The sequence below is a fragment of the Protopterus annectens genome, chromosome 15.part0, assembly GCF_019279795.1.
Source record: "Protopterus annectens isolate FY-2018-M chromosome 15.part0, PAN1.0, whole genome shotgun sequence".
Taxonomy (NCBI): Eukaryota; Metazoa; Chordata; order Ceratodontiformes; family Protopteridae; genus Protopterus; species Protopterus annectens.
In genome coordinates, this window is record NC_056749.1 from 673937578 (window position 1) to 673957579 (window position 20002).

The 20002-nt window shown below is 40.1% G+C and overlaps 1 protein-coding gene across 4 annotated transcripts in view; it reads left to right on the forward strand.

Annotated features, from left to right (window-relative positions):
• Positions 1-20002, forward strand: part of ATP11C (ATPase phospholipid transporting 11C) — a 1720948-nt gene that overhangs the window by 918731 nt on the left and 782215 nt on the right. For all 4 annotated transcript variants that reach the window (XM_044057530.1, XM_044057531.1, XM_044057529.1 and 1 more), the window contains one exon: positions 15548-15628. In XM_044057530.1, coding sequence (XP_043913465.1) covers positions 15548-15628 — 81 coding nt within the window. The remainder of the gene's footprint in view (positions 1-15547; positions 15629-20002) is intronic.

The following is a 20002-nucleotide window of genomic DNA, read 5'->3' on the forward strand; positions in this document are numbered from 1 at the left end:
GGAGGAAGGCTGTCCTTCTGCAAACAAAATTGGCTTTCTGTAACAAAGGACCAATGGGTCTTTAAGATAATTTTTCAGGGATACAAATTCTCCTTCAACGAACTCCCAATTCCAAGAGGGTACCCAGACTTGCCTCCAAATGATTGGGCAGAAGCATTGAAACAAGTCCAAACTCTCATATTCCAAGGGGCAGTAGAACCTGTTCCCTCAGGTCAAACAGGCAAAGGCTTTTATTCCAGACTATTCCTTGTTCCCAGGAAAGAGGGCACTTGGTGCTACATCCTGGATTTATCCATTCTGAACACTTTCCTGGTGGTCCCCAAATTAAAAATGCTAACGTTGCAGCAGCTGCTGCCTATGCTGACAAAAAATGCCTGGTTAGTTACCCTAGATCTAAAAGATGCCTACCTATGCATCTCCATAAGAGAATCCTGCAGGAAATTCCTTCGCTTCAGAGCAGACTTACAACACTTTCAGTTCTCTGTGCTACCCTTTGGCTTATCTACTGCTCCCAGGATGTTCACCAAATGCTTAGCCCTGGCCATAGCCTTTTGCAGACAGAAAAATATACAAATTTACCCTTATCTGGATGACTGCCACATTCAGGCAGATTGTAAAGAAAAACTCCTCAAGGACCTCCTTTTTGTCAAAATCCTCCTAACCTCCTTAGGGTACACTATCAACGAGAAGAAATCAAGGCAAACACCCTCCAGGAAGATCATTTTCTTGGGAGCACTGCTGGACACAGCATCCCAAATGGCTTTCCTATCCCCTCAAAAGCAGCGCTTCCTGCCTTTCTGTTTACCCAGCTGGCTTCCAGAAGTCACCTCACTGCGAGGAAGTTCCTGCAAGCCTTGGGGTACATGGCATCACGCATCCTTCTAATTCCTCTGGCCAGGCTTCATGTGAGAATACTTCAGTGGTAACTAAAGAATATTTGGTGTCAGCACTCTCAACCTCTAGAGACTTCTCCACCTCTGATCCCCTGTATAAGGGCCGAATTTCTCTGATGGGCAGGGGCCTGTGCCCAGAACAAGAGTCTTTCCTTCACTCTCTGTCCAACCGGGTAGACCATTACCACTGACGCTTCAGAAATAGCTTGGGGCACTCACCTAGAAGGCAGGTGCACCTAAGGTCTTTGGGATGCCCAGCAGCCTCCCTTACACATCAACCAGAAGGAAATGATGGCAGTACAAAAGGCTCTAACATCCTTCAAACCCCATCACAAGCCAGGGATTCTCCTTATCAAAACAGACAATACCACAGTAATGTGGTACATCAACAAACAGGGAGGGACCCACTCTTACCCTCTGTGCAGGCTAGCCATGAAACTCTGGCTGACAGCCTCTTCCATGGGACTACACCTGATAGCCTAATACCTGCCAGGGATCAACAACATCCTGGCAGACCACTTAAACAGAAACTTACTGGACCCCCATGAATGGCAGCTCCACAGAAAAATCTTTTTACAAATCACTCAGCCGTGGGGGACTCTGGAGGTGGATCTCTTTGCTTCACATCTCAACCATCAGCTGAAAAAATTCTGTACCAAGGAGTATCAACACCTAGAGTGGAAGGTGGATACCTTGACCTTCCCCTGGAACACCCTCTTTGTGTATGCATTCCTTCCTCTGCCTCTTATTCCCAAGGTACTGATCAAAATAAGGGAGGAGAGACCAAAGACCATCTCATTATTCCAGATTGGCCCAGACAGCATTGGTACCTCTTCCTGCACAGCCTGACCTTACAGCCTCCCAGGCAGCTTCCCCTGATCTCTGACTTCTTTACTCAAGTGGGGGGGGGGATGCTGCACCCAGACTTGCAGACTGTCAAACTATCAGCATGGCTAATACTCTAAAGGCAAACAAGGGGCTCCTGTTAAGCAAACAGGTTTTAGACATTATCACAGAGACCAGAAGGCCCAGCACCAGAAAATCATACTCAGGAAAATGGAAAAGATTCTGCTCCTGGAGCCAGTCCAGAGGGGGCAATACCTCACACCCTTCCATTCCTCTTATCCTGTACTACCTAGTGGAGCTACTCAGTTGAGGCCTCTTCTTCCCCTCTATTAAAATCCACACCTCAGCCATTTCATCTCATTTCAATACAGATCCGCCCTGTTCTCACATTCTTTGATTAAGCAGTTCCTGAGAGGGGCCTCAAATATCAGACCTCTCAGAAGGCCACCCACTCCGGATTGGGACCTGAATTATGTTTTGGAAAAACTAACTTTGCCACCCTTTGAACCTGCTGCTACAGCAGAACTAAAATACCTCTCCTGGAAGACTGCTTTCCTGCTAGCTATTAACTCAGCCAGATGGGTTTCAGAACTTCAGGCACTGATGGCTATTGAGCCCTTCATCATCTTCCATGAAGACAGGGTCTCCCTGAGGACTAACCCCTCCTTTATGCCCAAGGAGGTATCTAATGTGACTCTCAACCATGCCATACATCTACCCACCTTCTTCTCTAACCCTCAAAACAAGGGGGAAAGAATTCTGCACTCACTAGACGTGCACAGACAGCTCAGATACTACCTAGACTGTACTAAAGCCTTTAGGAAAACAGACCAACTGCTGGTCAGCTTTGCCCCAGGTTCAGAGGGGAAACCCATTTCCAATCTAACCATCTCCAAATGGATATCACACTGCATCCATTTCTGCTACAGATTTTATGTGAAACCACCCCCTAAGTCTGTTCGTACCCATTTCACTAGGGCAGCCTCCACTTCCACAGCATTCCTGAGAGGTGTCCCCACCAGGGACATCTTGGAAGCAGCCACCTGGACTTCTCTCCATACCTTTACTAAACATTGCCATCTTCCTCATTTCGCTAAAGCTAGGGCAGGGTTTATCAATGCAGTTCTGCATGGCATGCTGACCCAGGCCTAGGTCTATTACTAATCCTACCATCCCTATCCTCAGCTTTGGGAATCCTCCCACAGGTGATGACTGCAACAGTGAAACATGAAGAACATAGTACAGTTGTGTACACTTAACCATAAATGTAGATTTTCGAGTGTATTCACAGTTGCAGTCCTGGTTTCCCTCTCTCCTTCTCCCTTATAGCTCTTTTCTTAGGGAGACATAAGCTTCTTATGGTGGCTTTTTGCCACCAGGTCACCCTTATCTTATTTCCTGGGGCACCTGACTGGTTAGGGCAAGAAAAACTGATGTAATGACGTCGGCTGCCTTGCTTTATTGCACTGATGACCTGACGTCAGTCTACAAGCGACAGCGGCCGAAGCAGAAAAACATTGACTCTGGTATTTGGGCAGGCTGAGGGCTACCACAGCAGGGATATCCCACAGGTGATGACTGCAACAGTGAATACACTCGAACATCTGCATTTATGGTAAGTGTACACAACTGTACTTTCTTGGTAGACTTTAAAAATTCCTTACAGAATAGCTTGTCAGAAATTTTAGGTGAGCCAAATGGGTGTAACTAAGGAAATTATCTTTAACAGCAGAGATACAGGATCTGCAGTGCCTAGATGCAGTAAGGCCTGTTAAGTCGAATTCTGTTGTCTGCCAACCAGCAGTTACTGGAAAATGGAAATCAAAGTCTAAACCATCTGTATTTGAAGTAGTAAGTGTTGTAACAGAGATAAAAGACCTGAAGTGGGGTGTTTAGAAAAGGGTAGGAGCAAATTATATAGAAAAAAAATGGAAATTGCAGAAACAATACATGCAGAAGAATATTTTGGAGGAGGAGTGAGGTTTAAGGGAAGGCAGGAGTTTAACAATTTATTTAATGTTGGATTAATGGTAATTGTGCAAAAGAATACGTGTGATGTTTAATGTCAGGCCTTTCTTCTTCTTTGTGGAAAAAAGACCTGGCTATCTATTTCTGTAATATGCCACAAGAATCCTATAGGCCTTTACCCATAATTGCCAAGAGTTGATTTTGACTCAATGGCATCTAACATACTTTTAATATCTGTAACTGTGAACATCTTAGTATGGTTTGTTTTCTTTTATGTAAATGTATGTTTGCCTATGTTTAAAGTGATAATTCAGTAAAAGTGTTAAAAAGGGAAGAACTGCTAGCCAGGGCTGGGATAGCTTCTAAAGTGCAGCCCATAACATTTTATAACTGTATATTTTATACTGACATGCAAGTAACAGTTCAGATACACGGTGTCAGTCATATTTTTAACTTTTTTGTTAGAGCATGATGCTAACAGTAAGTGAAAATGTTAAGAAATTCTAGCTGTAGACAGATTTTAAAAAAGTATTGCCAAGCACTTCAAGAAAGTAGGTGCTGCTAAGTAATCCTAAGAATGCTGACAAGTTAGTAGCTTTAGTAGAATGTGATATTTTCTGTAAAATAGCAAATAATGGGGTAACTTGTTTCAAATGTGGAGGAAGAGTCGTATCTAAATTATTTTCCACTAGTGTGTTGCAAATGAAATATGAAATTCTGCCTATGAAATGTAACAAGACAGCAGCCAGAATAATTGACCCAACATTATATCATTCTGTTACAACCAGGTTAGTGTAATGTAATGTGTATTTTTGAAAGGGAATTAAGTTTTTAAGCCCTTACAGACTGTAGCAACATGATTACTCTTGTCCCCTAATATATATGCATAATATTAGTAACAAGTAAAAGTGGAACCAATGTGCATTCATAATGATAAAAGGGACTACCTCTCACTCAAGTAAAAAGTCAAAGAGCTGTAAGGAAATTTTTAAATCCCGTGGCAGTGACCTCTACTTTAGGGGTTGTATAGGACATCATACTAGGAGAATATTGTCCCCATTTTAAAACAGTGTTGACAATGTAAGAGGATGGCGAATGCATAGGATTAGTGTTGTAGGCTGGTACACCTAATAAGAAAGAGGTAAAGCATCAGCTTGATATGCCCGTCAAGTACAAGTATATGGAGGAGGAAGAGGAAGAGGGACACTTGTATAAAGATCCAGAAATAAGGCGAGGCAGGAAGGCCTTGTGTGTTGCTGGAAACTTGCACAGTGATAGAGTAGTGAAATGCAAACAGTTTGAGATGTCAATGTGGGAACTGAAGGTGAAATGATAAACTATGAAGCAAGAATCAGTACAAAACAGAAGTTTTCATAGAGACTTAAGAAGTGTTAGCACAGAAGTAGAAAGGACAAATAGAGAAGAACATACATAGTTTTAGTATTTATTACTCTTTCTTTGCTCTATCTTAGGTAAGAAAGGGCAAATTTCTGAATTCATTTGTCAGTGTTAAGCAGAAAACTCAAGTAGAGGCTGACTCTAAGAAGTATGCAGCTTTAAGCCAGAAAAGAGCAAAACCGAAAATACGTTTGAGATGTCAGTATAGGAACTGAAGACAAAACAATGCTGAAAAAAGATATTCAGCTATAGAGAGAGAGAGAGAGAGAGTAGTCAGTGGCAAAATGAGCCTTCTGATTTATAAAATATTGTGGAAACAAGTATGTGTTTTAGTCTGCTAAGTGATCATGTCCCATTACAGTGGCTGAGTAAAAGTTCATAGGTTAGTACTAGGCTAACTGCCCTTGTGGGCCATTTTAAGCCTAGCCAAATACCCCATGTGAGAATCAAACCCAGCACATTGTCTGTAAGGTAAACACCTTAACCATTATGCCAACCACTCACCCTCAGGACTTGTCTGGGAGAGATTTCAATACAAAGTTCTGGTAATGGGCACTGTCCTTCCAATTGAACCAGTAAACATTGACGCACAGCCTAATAGGAATGTTGATAGGTTATCACAGTCCTTTAGCCCATCACTGCAAGTCCAAAACCAAAGTCTGTATGCTGGGAGAGTTACTTGTAACATCTTGGGTATGGTTAATATGCCTTTAAAAATGTTACTGACGCTTGTGCTGGGAAAATTCTTGCAGCACTGATCGAAGTGAGTTACTTTTTTCATTTTTTTCCCTAAAAAGTTTGTTTTTTTATGATAATCTACCTTCAGTGTCTACTCGGATTAATATACATATCTATCTATAGATAAATAGATAGCTATGTAGACAGATAGAGAGATAGTTATATTAATAATGAATAGTTGACACACAAAACATCCACCAAAACCTGTTGACCACTACATTCAGTATATCAAAAACAAAAATCATTAACACTCAGTACATTGAAAAAAAGGAAACAAGTTTCCTTTTCCAGTACACAGCCGATAACCTGACCACATTCAGCTCAAGTTTGTCTGAATAGTGGTAGTATTATGGGAAGGGCTGTACTATGCTAAGATACGTGTTAGTGTCAAGTTGTTTTCGTGTCTTAACTTAAAAAAAACCCTTTCCATAATGCTACCACTACGGAAGGCAGCATGGACACTCATCACGTGTGTATTCACTCACAAATGAATGCACGCGTGCACGTGCACATACACACACACACACACACACACACACACACACACACACACATGCACACAATGTATCACCTTATCTGTCTAACCCTTACCCAAAGCCTGAAACACACTCATTCACATACAAACTCCCAGCCCCCACACACTTGCTTTTGTTGCCAATTCAGAAGTTGTACAGACAGGTGTTCAAGCAAATGTCCATCATTCTATCAATACTGCAGAAACAAGTATTGGTCAACTGCACTGCACCCTGCACTCATTCAGACATATATGTATGTATGCATATGTTCTCTTCATTTAGTCAGAATGCAGATCATCGATTTTTATTGCAGTCTGCATTACACTGACTTTATTTGTTCAGTGTATGCAGAGAACTGTGTAATCTGGATATTCTGTTCTGAAGCAGTGCAAGTGAATCATTATTCAGTTACAGTGCTTTATGTTAGTTTAACTCTGGGTTTAATTTTGCCATGTCTTTTGGGTTTATAATACCATTATGGAAATGGGCCATATTCCTAAGTCAAAGTATGATTGAAATTAGTATTGTTTCACTCTTTGATGTTAGCCAAAAGTGCTCTTCGCAGCATTCGCAGTGTGCTCAGAATGGACTCCTGCAATTCATACAGAGTTTCATGTATCTGTATCATATCTAAATACGACTGTAAAGTCTTTTTTTTTTTTGAGACTTATTCCTCCTACTACTATTAGAACTGTCTGGGTAACCTCCTTCTACATTTCTGTCATTTCTGCTTGCAAATCTTGGTATTTTTTGACTTTGTGTCTCTTTGTACATAAGACACTGTAATCAGTGGGTATAGCAATTTCGATGATCAAATGCTACTTTTGTCTGCTTTTCATGGATTAGTTTTCTCGCATGCATTTTTTGAACTGTCGGTACGGGTAATCCCATGTTGTTTGTAATACTTTGTGGATCATGTTTCCAGTGTTTTTCAGCTATTTCAAGATTATAATGTTTGCACACTCCCCAGTGCAGCAGTCTTGACATATTATTAAGCCTTTCAGTATACAGGCCTTCTGCCATTAGTTTATCACACCTTGCAACAAGATGTGCAACTGTTTCCATTTCTCTTTTACAAAATATGCATTTGTCTGTTTCTCTGACATGTTCAATGGGCTTTGTAAGCCAATGTGTATTTAGTCCACTGTCCTGGACCACCAGTATTAACCTTTCGTCTTTTTTGTTTAAATTCACCTTTCCTTAACCATTCCTACATTAGATCCTGATCAACATGATGTTGTTCTAGGAGTTTTCTGTACTTACAGCTATATTTGTATATTTTCCATATTTCTTGCCTGATCATCTGAGCCTTCACCTTATACTCTTTCATTTGTTTTTGGCACATTCAGTTACTGCCTGAGTTTTACCTACTAAGGTTTGATTTCCATTCCCATTTGACACCAATATGCTTCTGCTAAACTAACCAGGGAAGTCATCTTAGACTTGTTCTCCTTATGTTTTGAAACTTTCACTATGTTTGGAAGTTATGAGGTCAGCAGATATGTGTGTAGTCCTACGATTGCAGAGTTATACATGTAATCAATTCAAAGAAGGCCCATACCTCCTTCCAAACGGGGAATATGTGATCTTGGTATACACTGATTTTTATAAATCATTTGTTAAGCATGAAGAACTGCGGTGGTGGTGCTGCGGTAGCGTTGTTGCCTCACAGTTAGACGTTGCCCGTTCGATCCTCAGAGCGTCTTCTGTGTAGCGACATGAGTGAACGGGCGTTCCTTCGTTGAAGGTTGTGCGTTAGGCCCGGCAAGCCAGCACGTAAAACTCTACTGCCAATCATTAGCGAACCGGAGTTCCGCTGTGGCGACCCCTAACCTGGAAAAAGCCGAAAGACACAAACAAATTTGTTAAGCATGAAGCATTTTTCTGGTTTTCCTGTCCAACTGATCCAGTACCTTTTGGGGTCAGTCACTGGACTTCATTCTTAGAAGTCAGAGCTGTTTTCAGTATTGATTTTATTCTTCTAAAATATTACCAAGTTTTATTTACATTTGTTCATATTTTATTGTTGATCCTTCAAATCCCAAATATTTATATACTCCCTCTTGTGCACACACACACACACACACACACACACACACACACACACACACACACACACACACACACACAGACACAGACACACACACACACACACACACACACACACACGCTTATATGGCAAAACATGGAGCTGTTGTATATACTTTGCGTATTATTGTGTTGAAATACTTGTAAGAAATACAACGTGAGTCCACCAGTACGAGCTGTTGTTAAAGTAACCCAAAATCTCAGCGACATTTTGAACTCTTGGAGAGGGCTTTATTACAAATAGGAGTCTTGTGGGAACGTCAATCAGAAGAATGTGTGAGGTACCAAGAAATTATTTACTTTTTCTCTTTTTCTGAATGAGGTGCTGCCTACTAGCCTCAATCCCAAACACCTTCAGTCAGCAATTGACAGATTTACCCTTTATACTGCCTTTAACAACATCTGAACATACCACTCCTGTTACCCAACCTGTGCCCCGCCTTGTTATGTATCTTCTACATGCTATTCCCTTGCATTGCACATCAGACAAACCTGATAATACTACTATCTAGTATGTGGAGTTTTATCTGTTCCATGTACTACCAGTTACAAAAAAGGGAGGAGCCCAAAGTGTTTTACAGCTTTGAAAGCTGTAAAACACTTCATGTTACCACAAGCAGTGCAGGCAGAAGTGAAGTGTTCCTCTGAGGAATTAACAGCTTTAATAGTTCCTTGATTGCTTTGCTCTGATATACCTTTTATTTAGAAGTATAGCAGAGTGAAGTATCTAGCAACATTTAAAGCTGTTTCTGCTTCTACTGCTGTTCTGTGCAGGCTAGCAGTGGCTGCTGTTGTACTGTAGCTTGAGACTAGAGCTTAGCACTTGGAGATCTTTAACAAAAACTTAACAAGCCTGCCTTTTCCCCCATTTTGGTGTGTAACTACAGTGCTCCATTCCCTTAAGATAAACTGAAAGAGGGGCATGGGGTGGTTTATGATGGAAATCGTATACTGTAGATGTGAACGGAAGTGTCTTCACAGCATAGGGGAAGATTAATGTTGATGCCTTATAAGAGGCAGATCTCAGCCAGCCACGGATAGAATCTAGTCAGGAAAGAATCTTCTTGGGCATCATGTTCTCAATTAGAGAGGGGAAATCTGATTTGCAGGTACACAGCAGTCATTTGGCAACCAGTGATCCCCAAGCACTGTAGCTCACTACCAGTCTAACAACACTGTCAAGTAAACCAAACAAAAGTTTTGTAGAGTTCGTCAGTGCAGTGGTATAGTAAAATCTCAGTCAACCGGAACTCAAGCAACCGGCAAAAATATCAAAGAATTACAGTACAATTCTCATGTATTGCACTTTCTGCCCCCCCCCCCCCGGCAGAGACATACCTTACCTTTTTAGAGTTTTAGAGTTTTAAAAAGGAAGGTAGGAATAAATTCCCTCTCTCCCCAACCTGAGAACAAGTCAAACCAAATAGATAGTATAATATAGAGTGTTAGTCAGGCCTATTTTAATAGTAACTCTCAAGCAACCAGAAACTACAGTTATCCGGCATCTACCAATCCCCATAGGTGCTGGTTAACTGAGAGTTTAATGTAATATGAAGCAGAGTTACAGCAGTACAGCAGGAAACAGTGATATCAAAAACCAAAAGGGACACATCAGAACTGCTGTTAAAAAGGCAAAAAGACTATGTGAGAAACAAATATATAGATGTAAATAAAGGGGGGAAAACACCACCATTGTCAGTAAGGTGACATCAACTGTAATAGAAAAAAAACATGTGTGGCTTAAAAAAAATATAAGGATGCATGGAAAGTATAGGAAGGAAAACTGGACCAATTAAACCTGAGAAGGCAGTCAGTAAAGGGTTAAATGAAGTAAAGATAGGCTATTCAGTCAAGAAGTCAAATGAAACATTTAATAAGTATTTAAGGGAGGAAAGGAATTGAAAAGGGAAGTGAAGCTTAACAAAAAGGAATGAGTTGTCAGAACTGTGCTCAATATTCATGAAATAAGCGAAGGAATATTCGCACATCCAGTCAGTACAGGTACTTAGACTAAACGTCTTCTTCTCCATACGTCATCGAAGTAGGGTACAGAAAGCACTCCAGAAAAAAGTACATAAGGCAATGAGACCTGAAAGGAATTTGCCACAGATTTCCTAAAGGAAAGAGAAGAGAACTTTTGTCACACAAGGCAACACCATTTGTATGGGATTTGTTTCAAAATTCATAGAGAACTGAGAACTGGGAATACCTGTAACATTTATAACAACTCATGGGAATAGAAAAAGCTTCCTAAAAAGAGGAATTTAATGATTTTGTCTCGCTGGATGAGCGCAAGTTAAGTTCTAGAAGGCATTGTTAACCTGTGAGTTTGGCCAAGAGAAAAATCATACAGAGCTGTAAAGGATATAATTTTATAGGCCAAGAGCCTTTGGGGTACTTGACTCAATTCCACTTAGATTTGAAACGGGAAGCTCATGCTACACAAATTGCAGTTTCTCACTTTGCACTCTCTCTTCTTTTTTCTCTAAATTAATTTTATTATAATGACTATAAGAATTTAAATAGTTGCTGGTATTCTTCCTTCACATTTGCTTTATTAAAATCTTACTTCCTGGGCAAAACACTGCCTTCTAAGGGATTATTAAATGCCTTCTCAGGGGTTATTAGATGCAGTCCCCAAGCCGTTTTAAGTGATGTGATTAAATTCAGTCAGACTTCTAGCCAGTTATCACTAAGCAAATGATTAGAAACAATAAACGGGCAAGAAAATATCAAAAGATATAAAAATTCTAAGATTTCTTTTGTCTTTTGTATCTCTTGATGATTTATCCTTATTAATTATTTTAATTATGTGCTTGGAAATGACTAGCCAAGAGTCTGACTGACTTGAATTGTGTCAGAATCATACTGTATAAAGCTTAGGGAACTGTATTTTGCAATGTTATGCTGAGGTACTAAGATTTAATAAAGTACATGTAAATGAAGAATTTCATTACCTGTTCTTATGTTTTTTTTTTAATTAAACAAGAAACCTCTTTATTAAATTATCACTTGTGACATAGGCAGTCATACATTTATATAAATGAAAACAAATCATAGTGACATAAATTTAGTTGCAAACATATGTAAATTATAATCTATCCAGTCCCTCTTAGGTAAACATTACATAGGTCATCTAAATCCTGCCTTCTTTTAAAGCTCATTCTTCATTCATAGGTTCATAGATTGGTACTAGGCTAACTGCCCTTGCAGGCCATTTTAAGCCTAGCCAATTACCCCACGTGAGAATCAAACCCTGCACCTTGTGTCTGTAAGATAAACAACTTAACCATTATGCCAACCTCCCACCCCTTTTGCTTGTATTGTTCCCACAGTTAAACATTTTTTCATACATAATGTGCTCCTACCCTTTCTAAATAAATATCCCATTTCCAGTTGTTTTATCTCTATTGCTATATCCACTACTTGTAGTATGATTGGTTTGCATTTGATTTCCATTTTCTAGTAACTGCTTTTTTGGCAGCCACCATAATTAAACTCAGCAAGTCCTTACTATGTCTACGGAGTTCTTATGCTGTATCATAGCTTGAAAAATCATTTCCTTAGTTACACCAGTTTGCTGACCCAGTATCTCTGACAGGGCAGTCTCCAGGGAATCTTTAAAGTTTGCCAAGTAATTACACTCCCAGAAAATATGTTACCTCTTTTCCCATCAGATCTCCAACATTTGCAGTCTAAATGGGAAAAAATTCTTTAAAGTCTGCTTGGGTTATAACAATACATACGTGAACACTTACAAGCAAAGATCTTAAATTACCTAGACTTTGTTGCATATCTGGGAGACATACATATATCCCCTATTGTTTCTTTGTGAATTTCTTATCCAGTCTCTCTTTCCAATCCTTTCTAACCACCTATGATTGATTCTTATAGTTATTCTGCTTCTTATGCTTGTTATAAATTATTGAGTTAACTGACTGGGTAAGGTGTGTGTGTATGTGGGGGGGCAGTTGCTTAGTAAGGGGTGTGTGCTTAGGCTTTATTATGACCATTGGATTATTTTGAGACATCAAAGGTAATGTTGGAGAACAGGGAAAAAAAACAAAAGCTGTTCACTAAAACCACCTTCAAACAACTCAATAATTTTTTTTTCGTAAGAGCCCCCCCCCCCCCCCCCCCGACTTATATATATCAACTCCAAGATTGCACAACAGTGGAGGTAAAAAGCAAACTTTACTGTCGGCAAAAGTAATTTCAGCAAATAACACTTGCTATTTTTGCATTCTCCATAGTTATATTCAACATGACATGCTCCCATGACCATTGCCATAATACCACATAATCAGCTAGGGAGCATTCAAAACAAGTGGAGGTTGGTCCAAGAGTGGCATCATAGTTCAAACTCTGCCTAGGTATTAGGGCACCGAGGCTTGTAATAACTAGTACCCACTCTGATGAAAGAATGAAAGGTCAATTTGAGACATGTCCTTTTCAGTGTATTTATAAATGATACTGTACATGGCCTGTTGGCTCAGGGTTAGACAGCTGCCAAGTCTGGTGAGATGGGATTGATTAGTGACATGGGAGCAAGAGGGTCAACAAGATGATAGGGCTCAGTAGTGGATAGTTAGCTTACTTGTCTTGGTGGAAGGAGAGGAATCATCTATGTTTGTATCACTGCTAGCGGAAACCAGTGAGGGTATAAGGAATCATCCATGTTTGTATCACTGTTAGCGGAAACCAGTGAGGGTATAACAGTAACTCATGGCTTCAGCTTCCTGAAGGGACTTGTGGACTCCTTGTACTGAGTGCACTGGAGCTTGTATGCAAGTGTGCAGTGTACCTTTGCACACTAAGTCTCAGAAGAAATGGGTGCTGAACAAAAATAACAACTGAGCCACAGTGTGGTAGACGACACCTGACAGTACCTATCACCCTGGGAGTGAGGGGAAGTTCAAACCCATAAAGGAGAGGGAAGGCCTGCTTAGTGATGTGATACACCAAGGTATATTCCCAATGATACAAGGGAGCCAATGGAGAACAGTGTCCAAAGGAAGGAGACAAGGTGACCTAGATAGCCGTGGCAGAGCAACATCTAAACAGGCAAACAGACAAACCAAGGCATAAAGTATACTGCAAAAGGTTTGTTAAGATTATTGCTGTGTTAATGACAGAGTTATGAAACATGATTAATACATGCAAAGATGTGGAAAGACTGGAAAGTAAGTTGGCAAAACTGAATGGAGTGAATGCCTGAATTATTAAAGTGCATAGTGCAGATTCATTCAGTTCAAAAACAAAATCCAAAAGGGAAAAACAGGGCAGCAAAATATGTAGAAGGGGAGTATGGCAGACATATATCAGATGAACTAAAGGTATGCAAATAATGTCAGAGAGCAGCCAGAAAGACTCTTCATTATTTGGATACATAAAGGAGGCATCAGCAGCATAAAATAAAATATTACCATTATTTGTAGACATATGAGGAACCCCATTGAAAGGTTGTGCATAGTTCTAGAGATGTTGTCTTTCTAAGGAGAATGGCGTTTCAGAGTAAGACAATAAAAATTAAGTGCACCTTGCACCAGATGCCAAATTAAAAAGGATAGAAGATATTATTGTGCAAAATCTTGTTGGGGAGAGAGCACTGGAGAAGTCTACAAGTGCCTTCGGGGAATCCTTGCAGTAGTAGAGGATGCCATTTAAAAAAAAAAAAAATGCACACAAAAAAACGCATGACAATAGAAGGACACAGTCTGAACTGGTAATCTCAGAGGACACATGAGATGATATTCTTTCTCAGATAGTGTGGTGAGCATTTGCTGCCGCATTTCTGAATATGTTTTGTGATTACAAGCAATATTAAAGTTTAGAATGCTTCAGGCAGATATAAAGCAGCTCTTCTGAGAAATGTGTCTGTACATGGGCGTGAAAGTATGCTGGTAGTAACTGTAGCCGGTACGCCAATGAGGGGAAATATGTGGACTACATGGGTCATGTGATTCTTACCTTCCACTTCCTGAATCTGAGGGCTGGGATGCAGTATGTGATGTTACGCTTTCTCATTACCCTGGTGGAATCCGGGATTTATTGGCACTATAGTGACCTTTGTTGGAGAGCAGGGGGTCATGCAGCTACACTCTGCATGTACACACACACGAGCACACACACACACACACACACACACACACACACACACACGCCATACATTACAGCTTTGCCTCACTGCAGACTGGCATAATCTAAAGCATGTGTTTTTACATTCTCGTGAGATGCACTGCACAGAGAGGGAAGATCAAAGAGTCGGGGTGAAAAAAAAGGTATAAAAATATATTGCTGTCAGGAAGTTTAACTGCTTAATACCAGTAGAGGTTACTTTTCTGGTAGTATCAACAATTGGGAATGGTAGTAGGTCTACACTGGTGGTACAGGAGGGCTTCTCCTATGAATACTACTCAATGAGGACCCATCTTGCTGAGTTCAACACTGATGAAAAAAAATTAAGTTTTTTTTTTGGGGGGGGGGGGCAAGCTCTCTACACTCAAAAACTTCAACTCCAGAAGCAGAGATGTAAAAATCCCCCCCAAAAATTAAAAAACAAATGAATCTCTGCAGGTACATACTTGGGAAATCACACCAACTCATCCTTAAAAGCTGCAACAGGCAGCAGTAATTTCCTATGGAAGGCAGCAGTCAGTATTAGGGAGTTGAACTCCGCGGGTTGAGTCTGTTTCTAGTAGGAACCCAGAGTAAAAGGGAATGTACAACAGTTGTGGGAAATAAAGAGAGGAAGGCGTCCAGTACTAGGACAATACCTTGGTGAGCAAAAACTGTTGATGCAAAAAGCAAGTGCCTTGACAAAAACAGTTCCAAAAAGATAGGATTTTTGAATAAAGCTGTTTGCTCTGCTTTACATTTTAAGTTCAGAGAGAGAATGGCAACGGAAAGTGTTTTTTTACCACGTATGCCAGTGCTTTTGATACATTTTCAAAGTACAGTGGTATGTTTCATTTATATCATGAGCGACATTGCATTCCTTACTGTCAATACATTTAAATTACATTTATTTTTTCTTGGTTGACTCTCAGAAAAGATTTTGTTTTCCCAGATCTGAAAATATATTGTTGATTTCTGTTCCAGGTTATAGTTGATACACCAACAAGCCCAGTGACCAGCGGCCTTCCATTGTTCTTTGTAATTACAGTGACAGCAGTTAAACAGGTAATTATCCCTCGCCTGCATATTTCATGGTATTTTTTTTTTATTGTGTCTGAATTACTAAGTATAAATAAACGATATTCAGTATTACTAAACAACACCCCACCACTGGTTTGTAGTATTGTCATATACATTGTGCCTCTTTGCTATCTTTCTGTAGCCTGGTCAACCATGTTAACAGAACCATTGTGTTATGCATTTTGATCTGGTGGAAGAATGCAAGAACATGCAGAACATTATAAGGATCAAAAACATGCACTCAAAATCTTCCATGCTAAAGATAAGAGGACAGTACTTTTCTCTGTGTGTGTGTGTGTGTGTGTGTGTGTGTGTGTGTGTATATATATATATATATATGTGTGTGTGTGTGTGTGTGTATGTGTATACATGTGTGTATATATATATATATATATACACACACACACACACACACACACACACACACACACACACACACACACACATGCCATAATTGGACACAATATTGAATATAAAAATATTGATCTAAAAGGACTGAAACTTAAAATAATTTAAAAAAAAAAAACAATCTGCAGGGGGCAAGCCCCTGTGCATCCCCCACAACCCGTGCTACTTATATATACCAACTCTAAGATGGTACAACAGTGTGGAATGTGAAAATTTCCAGTTCTTGTTGTACCCCAGTCTCACTCAAAGTAATTCCGGCACTCTGCAGTCATCTGACTTTTGATCATTTGTACCAACTTAAAAGTTTGATATTCCGAACATTTGACTAAATTAAGTTTAAAAATTGTGTGTATATGACTTGCTCAGACTTGGACGTATGCAAATGGAATGCTGAGAGAATCAAACTCTGGATTACATGAAGCAGCACATAGGCCTTAATCCTTTGAGCTAACTGTTCTACTCTTCTCTGTTTTCACCAATAATCTAGCCTCTGCCACCAAACATGGCACACTCATACAATACACAGATGACTCAACCATCATCTGCTCAGCCCAGTCCCTACCCAAACTGCAAAAAGTCACACAGAAAGCCTTTTCCTCTGTTAAAACTTGGTTATCCGATGCCCAATTAATACTCAACCCAAACAAAACTAAACTACTCATCTTCCAACCCACCAAACATACGCAAAACAACTCTCACTTTAACATCACAGCAAAAGACAACACCAGTATATACCCAACTGAACACACCAAATTGCTAGGAGTTGAAATAGACAATAAACTAAAATTTGACATTCACATATCCATGACCATAAAAAAAGTCCACAAAAAACTAGGAGCGTTATACAGAAATAAGCAACTTCTCACCAAAGCAGCAAAGATTTCAATAGCAAATTCCCACCTTATCTCCACCCTACTTTATGCCTCTCCAATATATGCCAACCTAAGGCAATACGATCTAAACAAGCTAGAGACCTGCTACAAAAAAATCGCCAAATTCGCCACAGGGGCATCCTACCATAGTCACCACTGTCTCTCACTTGCTGAACTGGGCTGGCTTGAACTCCCTCACCTCCTTCAATGGTATCAACTCTCACTCACCCACAAACTAGTAAACCATCCACTAAATGTCCCATCCCTCCAGAATCTACTTCAACCCTATCTCACCACCAGACCACTAAGATCCAGCAACATAAATCACTTGCAGATCACTAAAGCCAATAACTCTGCTGGTGAAGCACTATTCTCTTGCGCCATAGCCAAATTATGGAATTCCCTCCCACCCACAATTACCTCCATACCATTATGCACCCACTTCAAAACTTTACTAAAAGCGCACCTAAAAACATGCTGGCTATGCCCTTGCAACTCCCACTCTAATATCACCCACCCCATCCAACCACTACCTTTCTCTCCACTCCACTAACTACCTTGATTATAGCAAGCTCAGATGCTCATAAGCCTAGTACTTATTATACAGCAGGAACTTCTTATTGTAACATTTGTTAATGTCTGTTATGTACTTCACAGATAGATTCTAGTTGTCTACTGATGTACTATGTTCTTCATCTGTAAATATGTTGTAAGTAATTGCTATGTAAATTGTTAATCGCTATGTAATCCAATGTAACTACTGTCTGTTTGTTTTAACTGTGGAGCTTTTCTCCCCGGGCCTCCACTGAAAATGGACCTACGTCCAGTCGGACACTGCCAGTCAACAAATATAAATAAATAAATAAACTGTTAGACTGATGTGTTTATGTAACACTGCACAACATGTATTATGGATATTTGTTCTTAGTGGATAATGTTTTTTCCAGTCATGGACTGGTAATGTTTATATTAGATAACAAAAGAAGAGTGGGATCCAATATGCAGACTTATGGCGGTAAGGCAATGGTGGGTGGGTGGGTGGGGGGGTTAGTTGAATTAGAAAAGAGGCAAAAATATGGTAGACAATAGGATGACTTGCAAGTTAAAGGAGATCTAGAAAGGTCAGCTGTCCAGGGATATTACATGAGAGAAAGAGGACAACTGGAATATATACCTTTCTTTACGTACAGTACCAGAAAAGCATTGCTGAATTTAGCAGGACACAGGGTAACTGGAAGACATATGAAGTCAGGAAGGGCAGATTTTAGGTAAACAGCAGCAGCATTGCAATGATGGTGTGAAGGGGGCAGTTGCCTCAGGCACAAAGTGTTAGGGAACATTTTGGGAAGAACAGTTCCTGCATTCTTTCTGTTCCACTACAAAAAGGCACTTCAGAGCTTCTTTTTTTGTCGTTCTTCAATGGAAGCTATGGGGGTGGTGGATTTGATTGTACTAGGCCAGTTGTTACACCATAATGATCAGCTTATTACAGTAAAGTGCTTTTTTATTTGTTGGCTCTTCAGTGGAAGAACTGGGGGTGTGGAGCTGACAGTAGCGAACCAATTGCTACATACAATAAAGGGCTTTTTTTTGTTTTTCTGTCTTCAGTGGAAGAGCTGGGGGACATGGATCTAACTGTGCAGTGATTAGTTTAATACAGTAAAGCACTTTTTTTTAATTTTTCTCTTTTTTGGTTTTCACATAAAAAGAGCTGGGGGGTGGAGCACAACATCAGGCAGCGGCACTGGGCGCTAGTTGGGCCAGCTATGACTCTGCTAAGTTGCGACTAGATGCAATGTCAGACAGATTTACAGCTGATCATTTTGTATGTTGGTAAAGGTTTCCAGAGGCAGTAAAATGTGTAAAGCAGCAGCATTGTTATTCAAGCCTAATGAACTGAGAAACAATGCCCCACTGCAAATAAACATTTTGAAGGGAGTAATGTTAGAATTGCCAGAGATAAATTTGACTGACTCTGAAATTAAGCCCTCGCAATAGAAGTTGTTGATGTTATTCCATGTTATGGTCTTAGTTAACATGCCTGGCAGTTGGCACAGAGGATTAAGGAGCTGCTAACAAGTTGTTTCCTGTGGTCCAGAGTTTGATTCCCTCTGCTTCCATTTTCTAACTATGTGACTATGAGCAAATTACTTAGCCAGACAGTGCTTCTGAGCTGAGTCTGAAAAAGGTCCATGGAGATCAGTGCTCTACCTTGATTAACAAATACAAATAAAATATTATAAAATAACTAGAGCAAGCTGCACCTGGTGCTGCGGTAGCATTGTCGCCTCACAGTAAGACGCTGTCCAGTTCGATTCTCAGCTAGAGCGTCTTCTGCGTGGAGACATGCGTGAATGGGCCTACCTTCGTTGAAGGTTGTGTGGCAGAGCTGGCAACTCTGTACGTAAAAATCAACTGCCAATCATTAGCGGACCGGAGTTCCGCTGTGGCGACACCTAACCGGGAAAAGCCGAAAGACACAACAACAACAGCAACTAGAGCAAGCTGCACCATCATGTCTGTGCTAGAAAAGGAGGCTGAAAACAGTAGAATATCAGTCATTTTGGTGTCAGTCAGGTTTGTAAGTACCAGTTCATATATAACCAGTGGTTATACAGGAACAAGACTGGTTAAGCAGACATTTGTAGAGGAGTAAAGGCTGTTGGAAAAATTATAGATTTTTTGTACTTGAGAAGGGAGTTGGCTTCTATCATATTAAATAGGTATAAACAAACATTTTAAACACCTTCTAATGTACGTACTTTGCTTTTGCTTTTAATAGTTCTGCAGATGTCTGGCTTATCACTTCTCATCACTGTCTATAATCATGGATATACCAGTAAAAAACTGCTGGCCTAAACTTCTTTTCTCACTGCTTATGTTGTTGTGTCTTTCAGCTTTTCCCGGTTAGGTGTTGCCACAGCGGAACTCCGGTCCGCTAATGATTGGGGGAGATCTATATAACATGCTTCTTTCGTAATAATGGATATCGGGATCTTAATTTGACCTTAATAAAAGACCCAATGTGTCCTTCTAGCTGTTAGAACATACATTCCAGTTAACTCATTTAATCATGGAA